General features: G+C 38.6%; 1 protein-coding gene across 8 annotated transcripts; it reads right to left on the bottom strand.

Moving 5' to 3' along the window:
- Nucleotides 1–5,293: 5,293 nt before the first annotated feature.
- tatdn3 (TatD DNase domain containing 3) lies at nt 5,294–18,301 on the bottom strand. 8 transcript variants are annotated; one of them, XM_008125825.3, is made up of 10 exons: nt 18,165–18,301; nt 14,753–14,785; nt 14,180–14,253; nt 13,398–13,482; nt 12,696–12,758; nt 10,774–10,883; nt 10,133–10,188; nt 9,016–9,128; nt 6,805–6,885; nt 5,294–6,043 (listed from the first exon to the last, which is right to left on the bottom strand). In XM_008125825.3, the coding sequence occupies exons 1-10, from the start codon at nt 18,213–18,215 to the stop codon at nt 5,900–5,902; spliced, it is 810 nt and encodes a 269-aa protein (XP_008124032.2). In that variant the 5' UTR covers nt 18,216–18,301; the 3' UTR covers nt 5,294–5,899. The 8 variants fall into 8 exon arrangements, with proteins under 8 accessions (XP_008124032.2, XP_008124033.2, XP_008124034.2 ...); XM_008125826.3 differs by having other exon boundaries at nt 6,805–6,882; XM_008125827.3 differs by having other exon boundaries at nt 6,805–6,879.
- Nucleotides 18,302–18,323: the final 22 nt, after the last annotated feature.

The following is an 18,323-nucleotide window of genomic DNA, read 5'->3' as shown; positions in this document are numbered from 1 at the left end:
ATGGAATGGTTCAATGTTTGGCAAATATTGGTGATCTGTGTGCTGATCTTCAAAAGCAGATATCTCAGGACTTTATCAATAAAGCTGAAAAACCTCTTAAGTGACAGCATGATTACAATGGTTTAAGTGAACCAAGACTGCCTCAGGTACACAAACAAGCATTGTAGACATTCGCATATGTAGTGTAGCTTAATCAGGCTCAGTTTGGTTTGTGACTAATGCGCAGATTAGTATGAGCATATATTTTCCTTCCTGCATCAGCTCATATATCCACGTTTCAATTTAGAGGGTTTTATGAAGGGCATACAAGAATCGAAGTTATACAGAATTCTTGAAAAAGGGATAGGGAAACCTACACTCATTCATTTATATGTGTGCCTGTACAGGCGTGGGGGGCATTACATACATGGGAATATTCCATGTACAGGGGATAGCAGTTTGGGATCGGATTGGGAGGCACTCCTGTGTTTCCTGTGGAGCCTGTCCCAAGACAATGTATTTACACACAAAGGGTGAGCTGAGGTGAGTGCAGTTGGTCATCGGGGTCAAGGGAAGCAGGGCAAAAGGTGAAGTGGGGGATACCGCCAGTTCGGCATTGCAAAATAGTAAAGTGTTGAAAAAATATAATAAAATTAATATTTCAAGAGTTGGGTTTGGTTTTTTGATAACATCAACATTTATTTGTAAATGAGATATCCCCCCCACCCCCCACCCCCCACCCAAAAAAATGTTCATTTGAGGGAAATCGCTCTCAGAATCACCCACTCAGCCTAGCTAGTGGAATTCTAGGAGTGGTAATCCCAAAAAATTGTTTCTTCCAAACTCCACCCAAACTTAAGATACATTTTCAGCTGGCCATAAACTTTGATCTCAGTACATTTATTTCTTGAATCGCATAAAAACATTTGAAACTAAAAGATAGCATGTGTGTTGATTAATAGCATGTCAACTAAGCCAAGACAAACTTGGCAACAAATAAATGAAAACATTCTTTACTTGTAATAGTGGCTATTAATGTGCTTCTCTTGCGTGGAATGGCAAGTTTTAGCCAAGATAAGCAAAACCTTACAAAACCTGAAAACCTTAGATGACCTTTGAAAGTGAGAAGTGCAGAACTGCATACAATAGTAAGGTAAAATGATATACCAGATGTGTAAAAGATGCCAATAAATATTTTAATTTTACATTATAGTGGGCCCTTGGTATCTGCTATGGTTTGGACCAAGAACCACCATGGACGCCAAAATCCATGAATGCTCAAGTCTCATTATAACCTATGGCATAGTAAAATGATATCCCTTATTTGTAATGACAAAATTAAAGTTAACCTTTTGGAATTTTAAATATATATATATTTTCAACTGTGGATGGTGAAATCCATTGATGCAGAATCTGTGGATATGGAAGGCTGTATTGATGATCCTAGTGAAAATATATGTTATTTGACCAAATGCTACATCTGCTCAGCCTTTGGGAACATCTTATTCACAAATAAATATTTCCTCATTTTGTTACTGTTAAAATCTCATAAAAATATTTTATGTACATATGTGATTGGTGCCCACCTCTCCTTGAGCATGAACTCACTAAGACAAAGGTATTGTGTGAATGACCAACTACAGGTGCAGCCAAGAATAGATTCTATGAAAACTCTTCATTGCCGTCTTGAACTTAGGGATTATTGTGTTCTCACCTATTTTACCATATGCCACAAAAAGGTAGAGTCTGTTCACATGTAAACAACATGTATTAGGTGAATTGAACATTGGTTGCATGGCTACTGGGCTGATCAGTTTCTTCAGTAGCAAGACTATAGACTAACAGTTGCTGTTCGCGGCTGTCGACTGCAATTTGATGTTCCCATGAAAAAGAGCAGAAATATTTAAAAAGAAATACTGCCTGATTATAGGTGCATTTAGTAGTAGATATTCAGTTTGTTACTAAGGTAGTGCTTGAAGCTTTACCAGTTGTAGAGAATCTGCCGCAACTTGAGCTTTGCTTGCATAGTTTTTTTAAGCCCATGATGAACTTTGGCAGTTCAGTAGGATTTTATAGGTAACAGGGATACATGCTGGAAAATAAACATATTGAATGTGAAACACATTCCAAGATTATTCTGTTAAAATATATTTCCCAGAAAAACTGAAAAGGGCCAGTCCTACCATTGGGCAGAGTGAAACAAGTACTAAAAGGTACGGAGTGGCTATCACAGCATCCTCCATTCACCTGAGGCTCTCCTACTGCTGTTGTCAGGAGTGTTGGAGGATTCTGCCTCATCACCAGTATCAAAGTAAAAATCAACTGTCAATCTAGTTGGCAAGGTGAAATCGAGAGAGTTGTTGTCTTGACCTTCATCTCAGGGAACAAAGTCTTTTTGGTTGGCCCTAGCTGAGAATGTAGTTTGTCTGGAATAGTAAAAAGGCCGCTTCAGTTTCCATTTCCATGCTTGTGGCATCCCATTCTGACCTTGCCAGTCCCGTCTTTAACATGTCCACTCTTTCAGCATAGTAAAACTGTTTTTGTATCCCTGATGTTATGCTTCTGAAACTGTGAGTGATCTGAAAAACAGTCTCGGGGTTATTTGTATTCTAAGGCATCACTTAGAAAGGAGGCACTGGGCACGAAGTTGATTCTGTTTTGATGAGGGCACAAGATAAATCTGAATTTATGAAAAAAAATATGTACCTGGATTCCATGCACTCCAAGCAGTAGATAGCAAATGCGTCATTATTATTTTTATTTATGAAGGCTAGAGTCCTGTGGAGTTTTATCCTAATAGCATTTTCTACTGCAGGACACCTTTGCACAAAGGGGTGCCTACCCAATAGCTATATGCTGAAGAAATTCCCTGGTGGTGAAGCAGCAGGCTCCTCTCCTGGTTCAGTGCTTAGGAACCAATCCCCTCTGCCCTCCATGACAAACCGTCATTGTGCAGTTACGATGCATCAGCTTTACAAAACATTAATTTCTAGTGGAGATAAAAGCTGCTGGGTGGTTTGATGGGAGTGTTCTCCACAACTGCATTCTTGAATTCTCCTTGGAGGTCTGGCTATGGAGATGGTGTACTGAGAACCTACATTCCAAATGGAAAACTAGAGGTGGCTACCATTTGAAGCAAAACACCATGTTTAATAGATCCAGAAAGGCAATGCTTAGGAGTCTTCTAAGGTAATGAATGCCCCAAGAAGAGCTGCTTCCTCCTTAGAGTTCAGCTATTTGACTGAAAGTATAATGCTGCTCTCTGATGAAAGCTATATAGGTCCCTTTAAAAACTTGATGCTCATTTTTTTCCTGTTAATCCACATTAATACTGTATCTGTAGCTAGGTGTCTTTTTCCATCTGCTTCCACGTTCTGTGGCAGATGCCCTAAGCTATCTCTTAGCAATCTGTGTTTCAAACTCCTTTCCAGCTCTGATTTCTTTCATTAACATAAAGGGCTGACAATAATAGCTACTTACAAGCAGACACAAATAATGCACAAATAATGCATAGTGGAGCCTTGGGTGGCTCAGTGTGTTAAAGCGCTGAGCTGCTGAACTTTCAGACTGAAAGGTCCCAGGTTCAAATCCGAAGAGCAGAGTGAGCACCCACTGTTAGCTCCAGCTTCTGCCAACCTAGCAGTTTGAAAACATGCAAATGTGAGTAGATCAATAGGTCCGGCGGGAAGGTAACGGCACTCCATGCAGTCATGCTGGCCACATGACCTTGGAGGTGTCTACGGATAACGCCGGCTCTTCGGCTTAGAAATGGAGATGAGCACCAACCCCCCAGAGTCGGACACGACTGGACTTAACATCAGGGGAAAACCTTTACCTTTACCTATATATCAAACTTCCCTCTCTCTTTCTCTCCATAGAAAGGAATCAGGCAGGAGACAGCTGCATTGCTCCCTTCATCCCAACCTCGAGGTGAAGACAGGATAGATAAATGTGCTGCTCAAAGGAGCACAGGACATTAGCTAGCTACTCCCCTTACTTGCTCCTAGCCAGCAATAACTGCTTAGCCCCAGGTTGCTGGAAAAATCTCCAAAGAATGTTCCTGCTTTGGCTTTCTTTAATTTCAGAGCTGCAGTTATCATTAGATATCTTGGCACTCTCACAAATTCCACAAGTTACACTGGGGAAACATGCAGACCCAGTCTAGCTCAGTTATAAGCGTGCATGCTTTAAAAAGGAGCAAGATCCAATCTTTGGCCACTTCAATTCAAAAAAGATAAAAAAGATGAAGTAACCAATGAAAGGTAGCAGAATCCCAGTTTGCATCTGTCCCTTATTTATGTACCTGTGGGATGGGGTGGAAGAGTAGTGTAGCTTCTTGTCCCAAAAGTAGCATTACTCATGCCAAATTCCAGCAGGGTGGTTTCTACTTGTATTATTAGGGAGAGACATGACAGACAGATCTGAGTAAGGAAGTTTTCTCTCCATGCTACCAAAAAGTTAAAATCATCCCAGTCTTTGGACTCTGAAAAGAAAACTAGAGCAGTGGCTCATGAGAAGAAAAATAGGAAGGAACCCCTAATGACAGATAGCAATGATGATCTGCACTGATGGTCATGTCTCACCCGTGACAAGTTTGGCTCAAACAGGACAACAAAGTGTGATAGGACTAAAATTGAGGAAAATGCCAGTAGGTTTGCCCATAATTGTGATAATTGTGTTGTCTAATCTCATAAACTGTCTTGTTCACATAATCATAGAGGCTAGCTGCCCCTTTGTGACTGCCAACTCCTCATTCATGCCAGCACCAAATGGAAAACTCTGTTGCTCCCCATGTGACAAGTGCCATATAATAGCCTTGGTCAGGTCCAACAGGAGTTGGATCTGTGCCCTAATTCTTCACTCTATCATTTGTCATAAACTTTACAATTGCTTTCCTATTTTATAGTTCCAATTTTCCTCAAATTTGGGGATCTCCTTAAGAGAAGACTTAAGGAACTTTCCTTTCTTAGAGATTTGGGCCTTTTTTGCTCCTAGATGGCAGGGGAATTGCACAGTAACTGCAAATGTGCCCTCTTTGCAGTTATTTTTCCTCCAAAGGCCATTCATTGCCATCAAAGTAAATAGAAGTGGACTACATAGGTAAATGACGTCCTATGGTCCACGGAATATAGAGCTTAACTTTTGGGTTCCAGCAATGTTGTGCTGCTTTTTAATAGCAATACCACCATGGAAAATGTAGAAATGAGATAGAATTTCTTAACAGCACATAACTAGATAGTCAAGTATAGAGAAATACTTTAGAATTCTGTTGCTCCCCACATTAAGGTCAAAGGGATGAACACATATTATGTAATGGCGTGTTCCAGTGTACTTTATTCATATTACTTTTCTCTACAATGGTTACTAATTCTCCCTCCCGCATCATTCAATATGTTCCAGCTCTTATGGTAATCTATTTTTGTGTCACATTTACTCTGAAGCAGCTCATGAGATTGTCCACAGAATTACAAAACCATAGTTATTCATTTTAAATGAGGAAAAACCAGTTTAGATTTTCATTCTGTTAAAAAGCACTCAAAAAAGGAAATCACAGTCTATTCTAACCAGCCTTGGTACGGCTGTGAGGGTGAAAATTTCCACATATGCTGGGCTGAACAACAGAGATGATACATACAAATATGAGAAATAAATGAGCTGGCTTTATTCCCAATACCCCTTCTTCTGTCTTTTATTGCTTATTAGGCCCAAAGAGAATTAACAAATTAATGTGAAATTATAGTTGTGGCTAAATGTCCTCAGAAAGAACTGAACGTCATTAAATTAAGCAAAATAGAATAACATATTCTATTTTGGTCCTATTAGTCAACTGACAGATATGACAGAAAAACTCAAGACAAAATGTATTATGTCCATATGTTCCAGATAATAGGGATGTTGTCTGCCTTAGACTAAGACACCGCTACTTCTGGAGGATACTTTTTAATTTGGGAAAAACCTTCAGTGCATTCTGTGTTGTTTTGTGTAAAACATCTTCCACTGAAATTCCTTTGATTTTAGCAATATATTCCGCAGCAATAAAGATATTCTTTGGTTCATTTCTCACCTGAAATGCAAAAATAGGATTATGGTTTCTCCATCAAGATCTGTTGTCAATCAAATGTATCTGCTGAAAGAATGGTTCTGACTGTATGGTGAGACTCATTAACTTAACCACTCTCTCATTTCTCCACCATTAAGATTGGCTTTCCCATTCTTTACTGCCACGTTCTTTGGTTTCAGGGATTAAGATCAGGAGTGCCCTTTTACTATGTAATGAAGACATCACCTAGTTTACTTTACTTTAATCTTACACAGAAGAACTAAGATCACATAAAAGTATTGAAAGACCAAAGAGCAACTCAGCATTCTTTCTTCCTGTCTAGTTGATTACTTGGAACTTTATTCCAGCCTCATTTGTGATGCTGTGAGAAAGTTAACCCTACAACATCCCTAGTTTTACTCATGTTGACCCAGTATCTCCAATTATTTATAATTTTATTTCCGCTTCACCTTTGGGAGTGGAGCTCATAATTTGCACTACACCTTAATACATCTAGAAAATTTTATGTGACCCAAATCAGTGATGTCTGAGAAACTCGGCATGCACCACTGTCATGATCACATCACACCTGAAATGATGACATATCTGATCTGTCAATTTGGGGTCGAATCAATATCCGTTCCATTAAAAATTCTCCCATTTGTACATCTTTGTGTCTTCTTAACTCTGAACTATATACATCATCATTTCTTTTGCTATTTACTTCTTACATTTTATGTGTTATTTCTGATCTTGGTTAAAAAAAAAGTCAGTTAATACTTTACCTGTTTTTCAGGACCTAGTGCAGGAGAATCCGTTTCTAAGCAAATGCTTTCTAGAGGCAGCTGCTTTACCAACTTCTGCTTCTTGGGGAAAATAAAATAGGTCATTAACATCTACAGTCTCTGAATACATAATCAAGCATTAAAACAAATAATTAAAAATGCCGTAAAGCTAAAATAAGCATAGTATTATGAAATTATAGTTGGTCTTAATAAATGGATTGCCCATTTATGGACTTTGGATTCTATTTTGTACTTACAGACTAACATAGTGACCTCCATTTTTATACTAAAATAGAGTTTTCAATTAAATAACAGACAACTATAATTAAAATATAAATAATTCCCCCCAAAACCTGGCTTCAAATGATCCTTTAAGGATAGGAAATAATGTTTCTTCATTAACCTATTAATTGCCAGTCACTGGAAGAAGAAAACCACACTCTTAACATCTTTTCCATTCCCTGTTTCAAGAACATGATCTTAATTCTAAAAATAACTGGAAAATAAACTTTTAAAACCTTACCTGATTAATCAAATTATAAATGCACAAGTATATGTAATTATATTTATAAATACAGTAGAGTCTCACTTATCCAAGACTCACTTATCCAAGGTTCTGGATTATCCAAGGCATTTTTGTTATCAATGTTTTCAATATATCATGATATTTTGGTGCTAAATTCATAAATACAGTAATTACAACATAACATTACTGCGTATTGAACTACTTTTTCTGTCAAATTTGTTGTATAACATGATGTTTTGGTGCTTAATTTGTAAAATCATAACATAATTTGATGTTTAATAGGCTTTTCCTTAATCCCTCCTTATTGTCCAAGATATTTGCTTATCCAAGGTTCTGCCGGCCCATTTAGCTTGGATAAGTGAGACTCTACTATAGGTATTATTGCATTTAATGGGACTTACTACCAAGGAAATATTTATAGGGCTGCAATCAAAGAGTACAATCCCCTCCAGAAGAATTCAGAAGAAATCCCCACTGCATTCTGAGTAGGTTTTTAAATAATATTTCAAGTTACTTGCTCTATATTGGGTGTAATATATAAAGACCTTTGTAAACATTTTGTATTGTTAGTACAATGAATGAATTTACACATCTAAAGATCAAGAATCATGGGAATTACTCTAGGTTTTGGTTACATGGAGGACAAGTTCCTGTTTTCATTGAAATATGGCTATTATTTAGTCTATTAAATTGGGAGTAAAATGAATTATAAAATGAGAAAAAGCCTTTCCGCTTGACTTCTCCATGTGTGCATCCCAAGCCCATTTCAATGACAATAGCAGGATATCCATCTTCAGGCCATAAATGGGAGGGGGTGTTTACTCAGATTGCACAGATTTGTTTATAATCCTTATAAAAACAAATGTTGGTTAAATTTTCTCATGTGCTGCAGGAGGGAAAGTGAACATACCCACAAAGATTAAAGCATAACTCAAAATCCTAAACAAAAAGATCTTATAATAATACATCATGAAAATAACAAAGAACTACTGCAAGTCAAATAGAACAAGTAGCCTTGCCAGCTGTCAACATTACTTCATTGAGAAGGATGTGTAGTTTTTTACTGTAGGATATTTCCTGCCACACTTCTCCATATTGAAAAGGTTTCCCAAAATGTTGGATTCCAGTGTTAAATGTAAGCATCAACTAAGCATGCTAAATCTCAGAACTACATATCACAAAGGGCCCATCGCTGTCCTCCTTTAGGAAGCGAAAAAACCCCTTTCTATGTACCCAGGCATATGGAGATATGAATGTTTAAAGATCCGGCTTTATGAAATATGGAATGGAATATAGGCATGACTTTAACCTTGCTTTTATTGACATTGTGTAATTTGTTATTACCACTTTTTATGCGACTGTTTTATTGTCAAACATTTTGTATCATTTATCTGAATTTGTTTAGTTTATTGTTGTATTTCTATGGCACTGAATGTTTACCTTTTATATTGTGAGCTGCCCTGAGTTCCCTTAGGGAGATAGGCGTGATAGAAATAAAGTTTTACTTCCTTGCTTATTTATGATGGAACCAGACCACCAGGTTTAGACCATTTCATCTTCCTCTGATTCCTTGTCCATCAGCAGTGCATATCATTTGCATATGACCCAAGCAGATTCTGGCAGACCAGCAAAAAATATTTCAGATATGGAGAAGAAATCTCATGGAGGAATCCTTTTGATCTCACCTGTTCGCTCCTTATAATGGAAGGAGGAATGGAGAAAAAGTATCCAGCTTGCACCCCTGCAATAGCCACTGATGGCTTTCCATCAAAGGCATGGAGCAGCACCCTTTCAGCACCTAAGGAAAACACAAGAATCAACAAAAATAATACTTGTGTTTCAAGCTGAATTATTTAGAATAAAAAATAAGAACTGGAAGAGACCACAGTTGCCATCCAGTCCAACCCCCTGCCATGGCTCTCACGTGCCCATTCAGCCTTCTTTTCTACAAGCTAAACATAACTAGCTCCCTAAGCAGACCATTGTAGTGTTTGGCTTCCAAACCTTTGACTATTTTGGTCACCCTTTTCTGGACACATCCTTCTTGAATTGTGGTGCTAGACACTTATGTCAAAAGTCTGATTGGGAATTTCAGGAATAGATGATGTTGTAGAACATGTTATTGTAATTAAAGCACTGCACTCATATTAGAGATCAAAGTTTACGTCCTCACTGAATCTTGAAGATCTCTGGATGACCTTGGATCAATCACTACCCCTCAGCCTAGTCTATCTAACATACACCACAGTATTTCTGTTAAAATAAAATAGAGATGCGAGAATCATGTAGTATGCCATGTAAAAGTATACGAAATAATAGTTCTTATTTGCACACCACCTTTTGACTAAAGCACTTAGGACAGTTTAAATTATATAACAATAAGTAATAAATTATTTTTCAAAGAGGACAACAAGCACATTTAAGTGCTATGATTTTCATACTGCTACATCAGAGATGTTGCTCTCTGGAAGTTACTGAAATGCAAGACCCATGGCCCCTCACCACTGGCTATGCTTGCAATAAGTGATGACAGTCCCGGCCCAAAGATACAACTGTTTGCACTGAACACAGATTCCCCTAAAGTGTAACTTTTGTGTCCTTCATGCATCCAGACTAGTATCTATAATTAAAAATTATTATGGACATTACAATGAAGCAGGAAAAGGTTTCTTGTGTAACAAGAGAAAAGTTGACTATGTTCCACACAGTAAGTTTGGCCAGCTTCATACCAGATTTTCATGAATTTGGGGGAGAAAAAACTCCCAAAGATCATCAAAAAGCCCCACTAAAACCAAATAATACCTTGTTCCTTTAAGAGGTTAATGGTTGGCCTTCCAGCTGAGCGGGAGTGGACATTTCTAACATAAATAAAGAGAACAAAAGACAGCAGCAGGAGATTTTTTAAAAAAGAAACTGAGCTGGACTTTCATGGTCCAATAAGCCAATTACTTGAATGGCGTTTGATCATTTCTTACAGTTTTGGGCTTGACTGAATAAGGATGTTTTAACTTATCATTATCCAGCATATAGCCTCAGGACATATTTATCATTAAAGGTTACATAAACAAGTGAACAATGGTATTTTTGATGTAACATTATGCTGCTTATTATAGCAAAATGGGGTGGGGGGAGGAGAAAACGGTTATTAGTACAATGCCTAGAGAAACCTCAAAACCTCAATGCCTTGAGAAACCTCAATATACAAATATTATACAACAAAACAACCAATTACCCTAAAATGTAAAAGTAACATTTTATCTCAATTAGTGTCAGATTTATGTAAGCCGCAATAAGAATTTTAATAAGATCAACGCAATTGCTATAGCACCTAGATTAATCAGTAACTTGATCTTAACAATTTCAAAGGGTTAGGGGTTTGGGTATTATCCTCTTACAGATACAAATAATAACTTTTCTGGTAATGAACACCTTATAAGACCTACAAAGGCAAATCTAGTTGTTTTGCCAGTTGAATCTGTTTGATTAAAACCTGTCTTTGCCCTTCCTTCTGTTCTTCAGTGCTGGCAATCCTTGGTGTAAAATCCAGACCAACCTGGGGGAAGAATGGAAAAATTAGACTCTTTGGGTTGTTGTGTGTTTTCCGGGCTGTACGGCCATGTTTCAAAAGCATTCCCTCCTGACATTTCACCCACATCTATAGCAGCATCCTCAGAGGTTGTGAGGCAAAACTTCAGGAGAGAATGCTTCTGGAACATGGCCATACAGCCTGAAAAACACACAACAACCCTGTGATTCCATCCATGAAAGCCTTCAACAATTAGACTCTTTTCTATCAACTACAAGTGGATTCAGCTAGAGCTGCAATTAAAATATGCTCAAATGAGCAGGACCCTCTTAATATTGTTAGACTATAAATTCCATAGGTGCTAGCCAGCACAGCCAATGGGAATTGTAGTTTTACAAACACAGGCCACACACTCTCTATTTCTACTCTAAATGTAATCAAATCTACATTTAATAATACAGACAGTCCTCGAATTACAAACATCCGACTTACAAATGATTCATAGTTAAGAATGGGGGCGAGACAACAGCAAGTGAGAAAAATCTACCCCTTAGAAGGGAAATTCACTCCTGAAAGGGTTATCAGGAGGGAAAAGTGTCTTCACTGAAGCTTTATCTCTAATCCTTGTTTCCACAACAAGCCAAATTTCCCAAAATCCAATTATTACAAGGACAGAAAGAGCAGTGAAATCTTCTGAAAACCCTTCCCTATGCTATTCAAAACATATATGCCTAGAGGTACACCTAAAAATTTACCTGTTCCAACTTACATACAAATTCAACTTAAGAGGAAATAATCATGTATGACAACTATGTATGTGTGGTAGAGATTCGATATCTGAAACATTCATTAAATACTTTTGTCCTATCTTTCATTGTTCACAGAATGCATATATTAGCTATGATGGTCCTAAATAGGAATGCTATGGCACATGCATACTGTATGGAATAGCAGCTAAAATAATAGCCATGAATATACCCGGCAAAGTACATATAGAAGCTTTTGTTCCACATATTTCTAACAAGCCTAGCTTATTATCTTCTAAAGGACAATCTTATGCCTTTTTAATCTAATAGATTTGCTGCTGTGTGCCTTCTAGTCATTTACGACTTACAGTGATCTAAAGGCAAACCTATCTTGGTGTTTTCTTGGCAATGTTTGTTCAGAGCAGAGTTTGCCTTTGCCTCCCTCTGAGGCTGAGATAATGTAAGTTTCCTGCTTCTTGGCAGGGGGTTGGACTGGATGGCCCATGAGGTCTCTTCCAACTCTACTATTCTATGATTCTAAGTTATCCAAGGTCATGCAGTGAGTCTCAGGCCCCTTCCAGACAGCTGATTAAAATCACACATTTTCTGCTTTGAACTAGAATATATGGCAGTATGGACTCAAGATAACCCAGTTCAAAGCAGATATTGTGGGATTTTCTGCCTTGGTATTCTGGGTTATAAGGCTGTCTGGAAGGGCCCTCAATGGCTAAGCTGGGATTTAGACCATGGAATCCAAAGTCTTAGTCCAATGCTCAAAGCATGATACCACACTGGATTTATTCCCAGATTCATATGTACAGGGGCACGGCCTAAAGTATGCATCCTCATATGAAAATAATGTCCCCAACATAGTTGGCCTTAATTCTAAGTAAACAAGCACAGGTTTGTTATGGAAGGTTGTAATCCTAGGAATATTTGCAAAGAAAGAAATCCTATTTAACTCTGTAAGGCATAGTTCTAAGTGATATGGTTAAAATGTTCCACCCAAGGCTTACTACATAAGAAGAACAATACTATACATATGAAGCAGGGATAAAATTGAAAGCATAATGTTTGTGGTGATTCTGCTTACCTCTCCTATGGCCAACAAATGGTCCTTATAGAGTTCTATGAGTGGCAATGCTTCATCCAGGTCCTGTAGAAAGAACTAGTATAAATGTGAAAAGAATAAAACTAGTAAAACTTATAATCTTCATTTGTTCATGGAGCTGAACACAATCCTCGTTTTTTAAAAATAAATCCAAAGTCTATCATGCCCTATTTAATGCTGCCCTCTGGGTCTATAACAAATGTAAGATTACAACACGGAAAAGTATTTTTTCAATATCTTTTAGATGCCAGGTTGTCTTATTAACTCACTGCAGATATGGGTTACACAGTTTGAGAAAGGGTTAAAATAACTTTGGTAAAGTTTAAATGAGTTACACATATAAATGAATCAAAAGTCAACTTTCCTGCAGATAGAAAAGGGGTATGGGCTGAATGTGTGTGGAATCTTCCATTAAAATATGGGCAAAAAAGAGAAAAGACAAAAATGGTAATGAAGGAGAAACACTAGAAATTAATTGGTGGTAGTGTAGAGAACCCAAAGGTGTTCCACTTTCTAAAAAATGCACTTTCCCTCGTCATTTCACTTTGAATAAAAAGCAATGTGTGAATAACAGTGACATAACACATTACTGGCATGTGGCCTTAGAACACAGCCTAAAAGGTAGCTGGGAAAATAAGAAACACTACAAAAATGATACAGCAATTTAACTTATCTCCATGTCACCTGCAAAGTAACACTGCGTTCTTGTCCTGTTGGACTGCTTTGAATTGGATGGATTCCCAGGCATCCAAAGACAAATCCTGAGTACCTGGATAACATACAAAAAGGTGAAAAGTGTCAGAAATGCATTACTATTAAGTAAAATGTTTGCAGTTTCAGGTTTAAAAAACTTGATATCTACATTAGAATTTTGTAAGAAAGAAACTGGTCATTATTATTCCTATTCTGATTGCTTAGATATAAACAACAGCTCATTCAAATTTCTATTTAATGAATACAGTAAGATCCTTGTAAGCACTGAACCCACACCTTCAGTTGCAAAATTAGTGAAGTGTTGTTTAAGAGGTATACTCTAAAACCCAACTAGGAACTCTGCGTGTTTCTTTGGATTTTACCCTGCAACATTTTTCATCCCGTGTAGGAGGGAGCCCCCGATGGAGCAGCGGGTTAAACCGCTGAGCTGCTGAATTGGCTGACAGAAAGGTCAGCAGTTCAATCCGGGGAGTGGATGAACTCCCGCTGTTAACCCTAGCGTCTGCCAACCTAGCAGTTCGAAAACATGCACATGTGAGTAGATCAATAGGTAGGTAACAGCAGGAAGGTAACAGCGCTCCATGCAGTCATGTCAGCCATATAACCGTGGAGGTGTCTACACACAACGTTGGCTCTTTGGCTTAGAAATGGAGTTGAGCACCAACCCTAGGAGTCGGACACAACTAGACTTAATGTCAGGGGAAAACCTATACCTAACCTAGGAGAAGTTAAAGAACTGGACATTTCAATACCTTTCTGAAAGGTGAATAATTTTTTCAAAATCTCCAGAATGCTCAGCAACTGCTACCAGGGCCAATAATTTTGACTAAAAGTACAAAAAAAATTAGAACAATTACCGATAATAGAAGTCTTATGATATTCTTGATTCTAAGCATATGCATTTGAAAATAAAAAATTACAATGCTATTTTTAAACAAATGATTTCTATTTCTTTAATGGCTTTCTTTAATGGTCACCAGATTCAGGAACACCCCAGGGCCTAAAATTTCAGGACCAAAACTGGAATTATTCAGCCCCTAGTGATATCATGACGCAAGATACCTCAAATGCCAATTACAGTTGCACAGAGAATATCATTTCAATAAAAAACACCAACAAAGGAGAAAACATTTTGTTTTTTACTGCCTAGAATATAGATAAACATAATAAAAATTGGTTTAAATATCTTTGAGAGAACTGCTTTTAGTAGCACAAGAAAGTTGTTTTAAATAAATTTCAAAAAATTAACAGAACAGGTCAAGACTCCTTTAATTTGCATTTGAGAAAAGGAAAAACTTTTCATTTAAAAACATACATTTACATACCTTCCTTGCTTCTTCCAATACACACTCTATGTCCTGAAATATATTTTTAAATAATTAAGCAGTAGAATAATGGGTAAAGAAGGTAAAAGCTGAAAGAACCAAAGTGTACATTTGTTTTTCCTTCCTTCAATAACTCCTTCCACATCAATCTTATAGTGAATGGGAAGGGCCATGTGAATATAGAATCTTTGACAAGGAAGTCAGGTTGTGAAGAAGCCTTTATGTCAGAATTCAAAATATAGAAGCAATCGCCTATTAGACACCAGATGAAAAACTGTCTGATAAACATCTTAAATTTTGTAGTGAAAGTAACACAGATACTGCACATACTAAATACTAAATAAATCAAAAAATTAATGATATCTGGTCTCTTCCAACTCTATTATTTTGTGATTCTATATCAGCTCTCGTTACCTAGGCATATTTCCTCATGAGCAAGTCCCATCAATTTAACAATGATTCCCAAGTAAACAAGAATTTTGACTTGTCACTTGGAAAGGCCTTGAAGGTAAGGTACAGACACCCCTGGCAGGAAAAAAAAATCTCAGTAGAGCTATATTTACATAATCATGTGTGGTGTAATGGTTTGAATGCTGGACAGCACTGTTCCATTATCTGAGTGGAGGCCACAAGAGGGCGCTAGACAGAGAAGGATAGTCTATTGCGGGGGGGGGGGGGGGGGAGAGAGATGAAAGAAAATAATCATTCCCCCCTGCTTTCCTATTATTTCCACCACCCATGTTGCTGTTGTTGAAACAACCCTCATTTATGAAAAGGGAAGTGGGAAGGGGAATAACCAGTGAAAATGGGAAAATGGTTTTCACTCTTCAACTCCCCCCCCCACCATAAAATGGACTATCCTTCTTTATCTAGTGCCCCCTTGTGACCTCCACCCTGATAACAGAACAGTACCTGTTTGACTTAGGCCCCTTCCACACAGCTGAACAAACTCAAGGGATCACTGTATTGTTAATGTTTCCTTTGGAGTTGGGTGCTACCTCTACACAGATGACACACAACTCTACTACTCTTTTCCACCTAAATCCAAGGAAGCTCCCCAGATGATGGACCAGGGTGTGTTAGCTGTAATGGACTGGATGAGGGCTAATAAGTTGGAGCTTAATTCTGACAAGACAGATGCCCTCCTAGTCAGTCACAGGGCCCAGCGAGATATAGGGTAGCAACCTGTGCTCGATGAGGTTACATTCCCCCTGAGGACACAGGTCTGCAGTCTGGGGATCCTCCTGGATTCAGCGCTGACGCTTGATACTCAGGTGTCGGCAGTAGCTGGGAGGGTCTTCGCACAGTTAAAACTTGTGTGCCAGCTACGACCATACCTTGAAAATCCTGACTCGGCCACAGCAATCCAAGCCTTAGTTACATCTAGAATGGATTACTGCAATTCACTCTTGTGGGGTTGTCTTTGAAAATGGCACAAATTGGCAGCTAGGTTATTAACTGGGGCTAATTATAGGGAGCACACCACACCGCTAAAGAAGCAACTCCACTGGCTGCCAATAAGTTTCCGGTCCCAATTCAAAGTGCAGGCTATCACCTATAAAACCCAACCTATCATTGTGATTGCATCTCCTCCTATGAACCGGTGCTGGCTCTAAGATCTGCCAGGAAGGCCCTCCTCTCAGTCCCTCCTCCATCCCAAGTGTGGTTGGTGGGGACGAGGGAGAGGGCCTTCATGGTGGTGGCTCCCCGACTCTGGAACACGCTCCCCAAGGAACTTAGGCAAGCCTCCACACTACAACACCTTCAGAAAGAGCTAAAACTTGGCTCTTTCTGCAGGCCTTTGATAATGTTTAAGATTGCAGTGAGATTAATATTTTTAGACAGGGAAGGCTAAATTGATTGTACAGATCTTTTAATTAATTGCTATTGCTATATTTTATTGATACTATTGCTCTTGTTAATTTTATATGCCTGGTTTTAATGTGTTATTGGTTTTAAGGGTGATATATTGTCTTTTATACTGTATGTTGTATGGCACCATTGTGTGCTTTCTAAGCCACTCGAGTCCCCATGGGAGATGGTGGCAGGGTATAAATAAAAAGTTGTTGTTGTTGTTGTTGTTACTGCAAGCATTTTGGAGTTGTCGCACACCCTGGAAAATCACAAATAGTCAATGGAGGTTGACATTTTATACCCCTTTGACTGTTAAAATATTGACAATTCAGTATTGGAAAGATAATTTTCCTCCACCACTGATCCAATGGACAAAAGATCGGACAACATTTACAACATTTTAAAGAATGCTGCACAGCTGAAATCTACAACTCTGGAAGATTGGGATTGAAATTCCTGATCAGCGGTAGAAACCAACTTAGGATCCTTCTGAAGAGGCTTGGCTCCCTCTGACCTCAGAGTCATGCGTTCCAATTTTAAATTCTGAGGCAAAGATATGATACAACAGACTTTATTTTTCAAAACAAGATCTGCAGGTAGCATGAAATAAAGAGGAGTGCTACATCAGGGCACAGCTTGGTTGAACTTTTATAGGATTTCCAAGGATATTTCACACCTTCAAAATTCTTCCATTTCCATGCCTTCTTTCTTTTCATCCTACACATGGCACCATTTGGTCAGACGCTTATCAAAACAGCAAGCAACAAATGTCCATATATCAAAATCAAACTAAAACAAAATGCCATCTCTGACTCCTACATCTAAGACCACTGTCTCCAAAGAAAATATTGTCTGCTGGTGTGACTTTCCTGAGCCAGTGACTTTTACATCTCTAAGGAATATAATGGTCTGTTTATTGCTGTCATTTGTTGGTGTTTGTGGCAAACTCTTTTTATTGATCTCTTCTAACACTTAAGAAGACTATTTATTTAACCAAACTATTCTTAATACCATTGCTATTTATGAATCAGATTAAATCCGGCCCCTTGTGTCCCTTCACTTCCACACAGCTATAAAAACCAGAATATCAAGACCGATAATCCACAATATCTGCTTTGAACTGAGTTAATCGGAGTCCACACTGCCATATAATCCAGTTCAATGTGGATTTTATACAGCTGTGTGGAGGGGGCCTTGGGCAAGTCACACTTTCTCGGCCCCTTCTACACTGCCCTATATCCCAGGATAGGATCCCAAATTGTCTGCTTTCTCCAAATCAGGCATGGGCAAGCTTGGGCCCTCCCTCCAGGTGTTTTGAACTTCAACTCCCACCATTCCTTCAACTCTAGGTGTTTTGAACTTCAACTCCCACCATTCCTTCAACTCTAGGTGTTTTGAACATCAACTCCCACCATTCCTTACAGCCTCAGGCCCTTTCCTTTCCCCCCTCAGCCTGAAGGGAGGGCCCAAGCTTGCCCGTACCTGGTGTAGATACATTCAGAGACATACAGTTCAAAAGCAGGGATAGAGCTGCCTTCCATCTTTCTTCCGAACTCACCCCTTCAAACTCCGGAGCCGCGAGGTGACAGTGGCAATCCACCGCCCCCATCCTTTAACCTGGAACTACAACCGAGAGAGGCTGCGTTTCTACACGGACTTGTTTTGTTGAGAGACTCCTTCGGTGCGGGGCTCAATATCGTCCGTCCGGCTCTTCCGC

The sequence above is a fragment of the Anolis carolinensis genome, chromosome 1 (genome assembly GCF_035594765.1).
Source record: "Anolis carolinensis isolate JA03-04 chromosome 1, rAnoCar3.1.pri, whole genome shotgun sequence".
Taxonomy (NCBI): Eukaryota; Metazoa; Chordata; class Lepidosauria; order Squamata; family Dactyloidae; genus Anolis; species Anolis carolinensis.
This window is presented reverse-complemented; position numbering and strand designations above follow the sequence as displayed.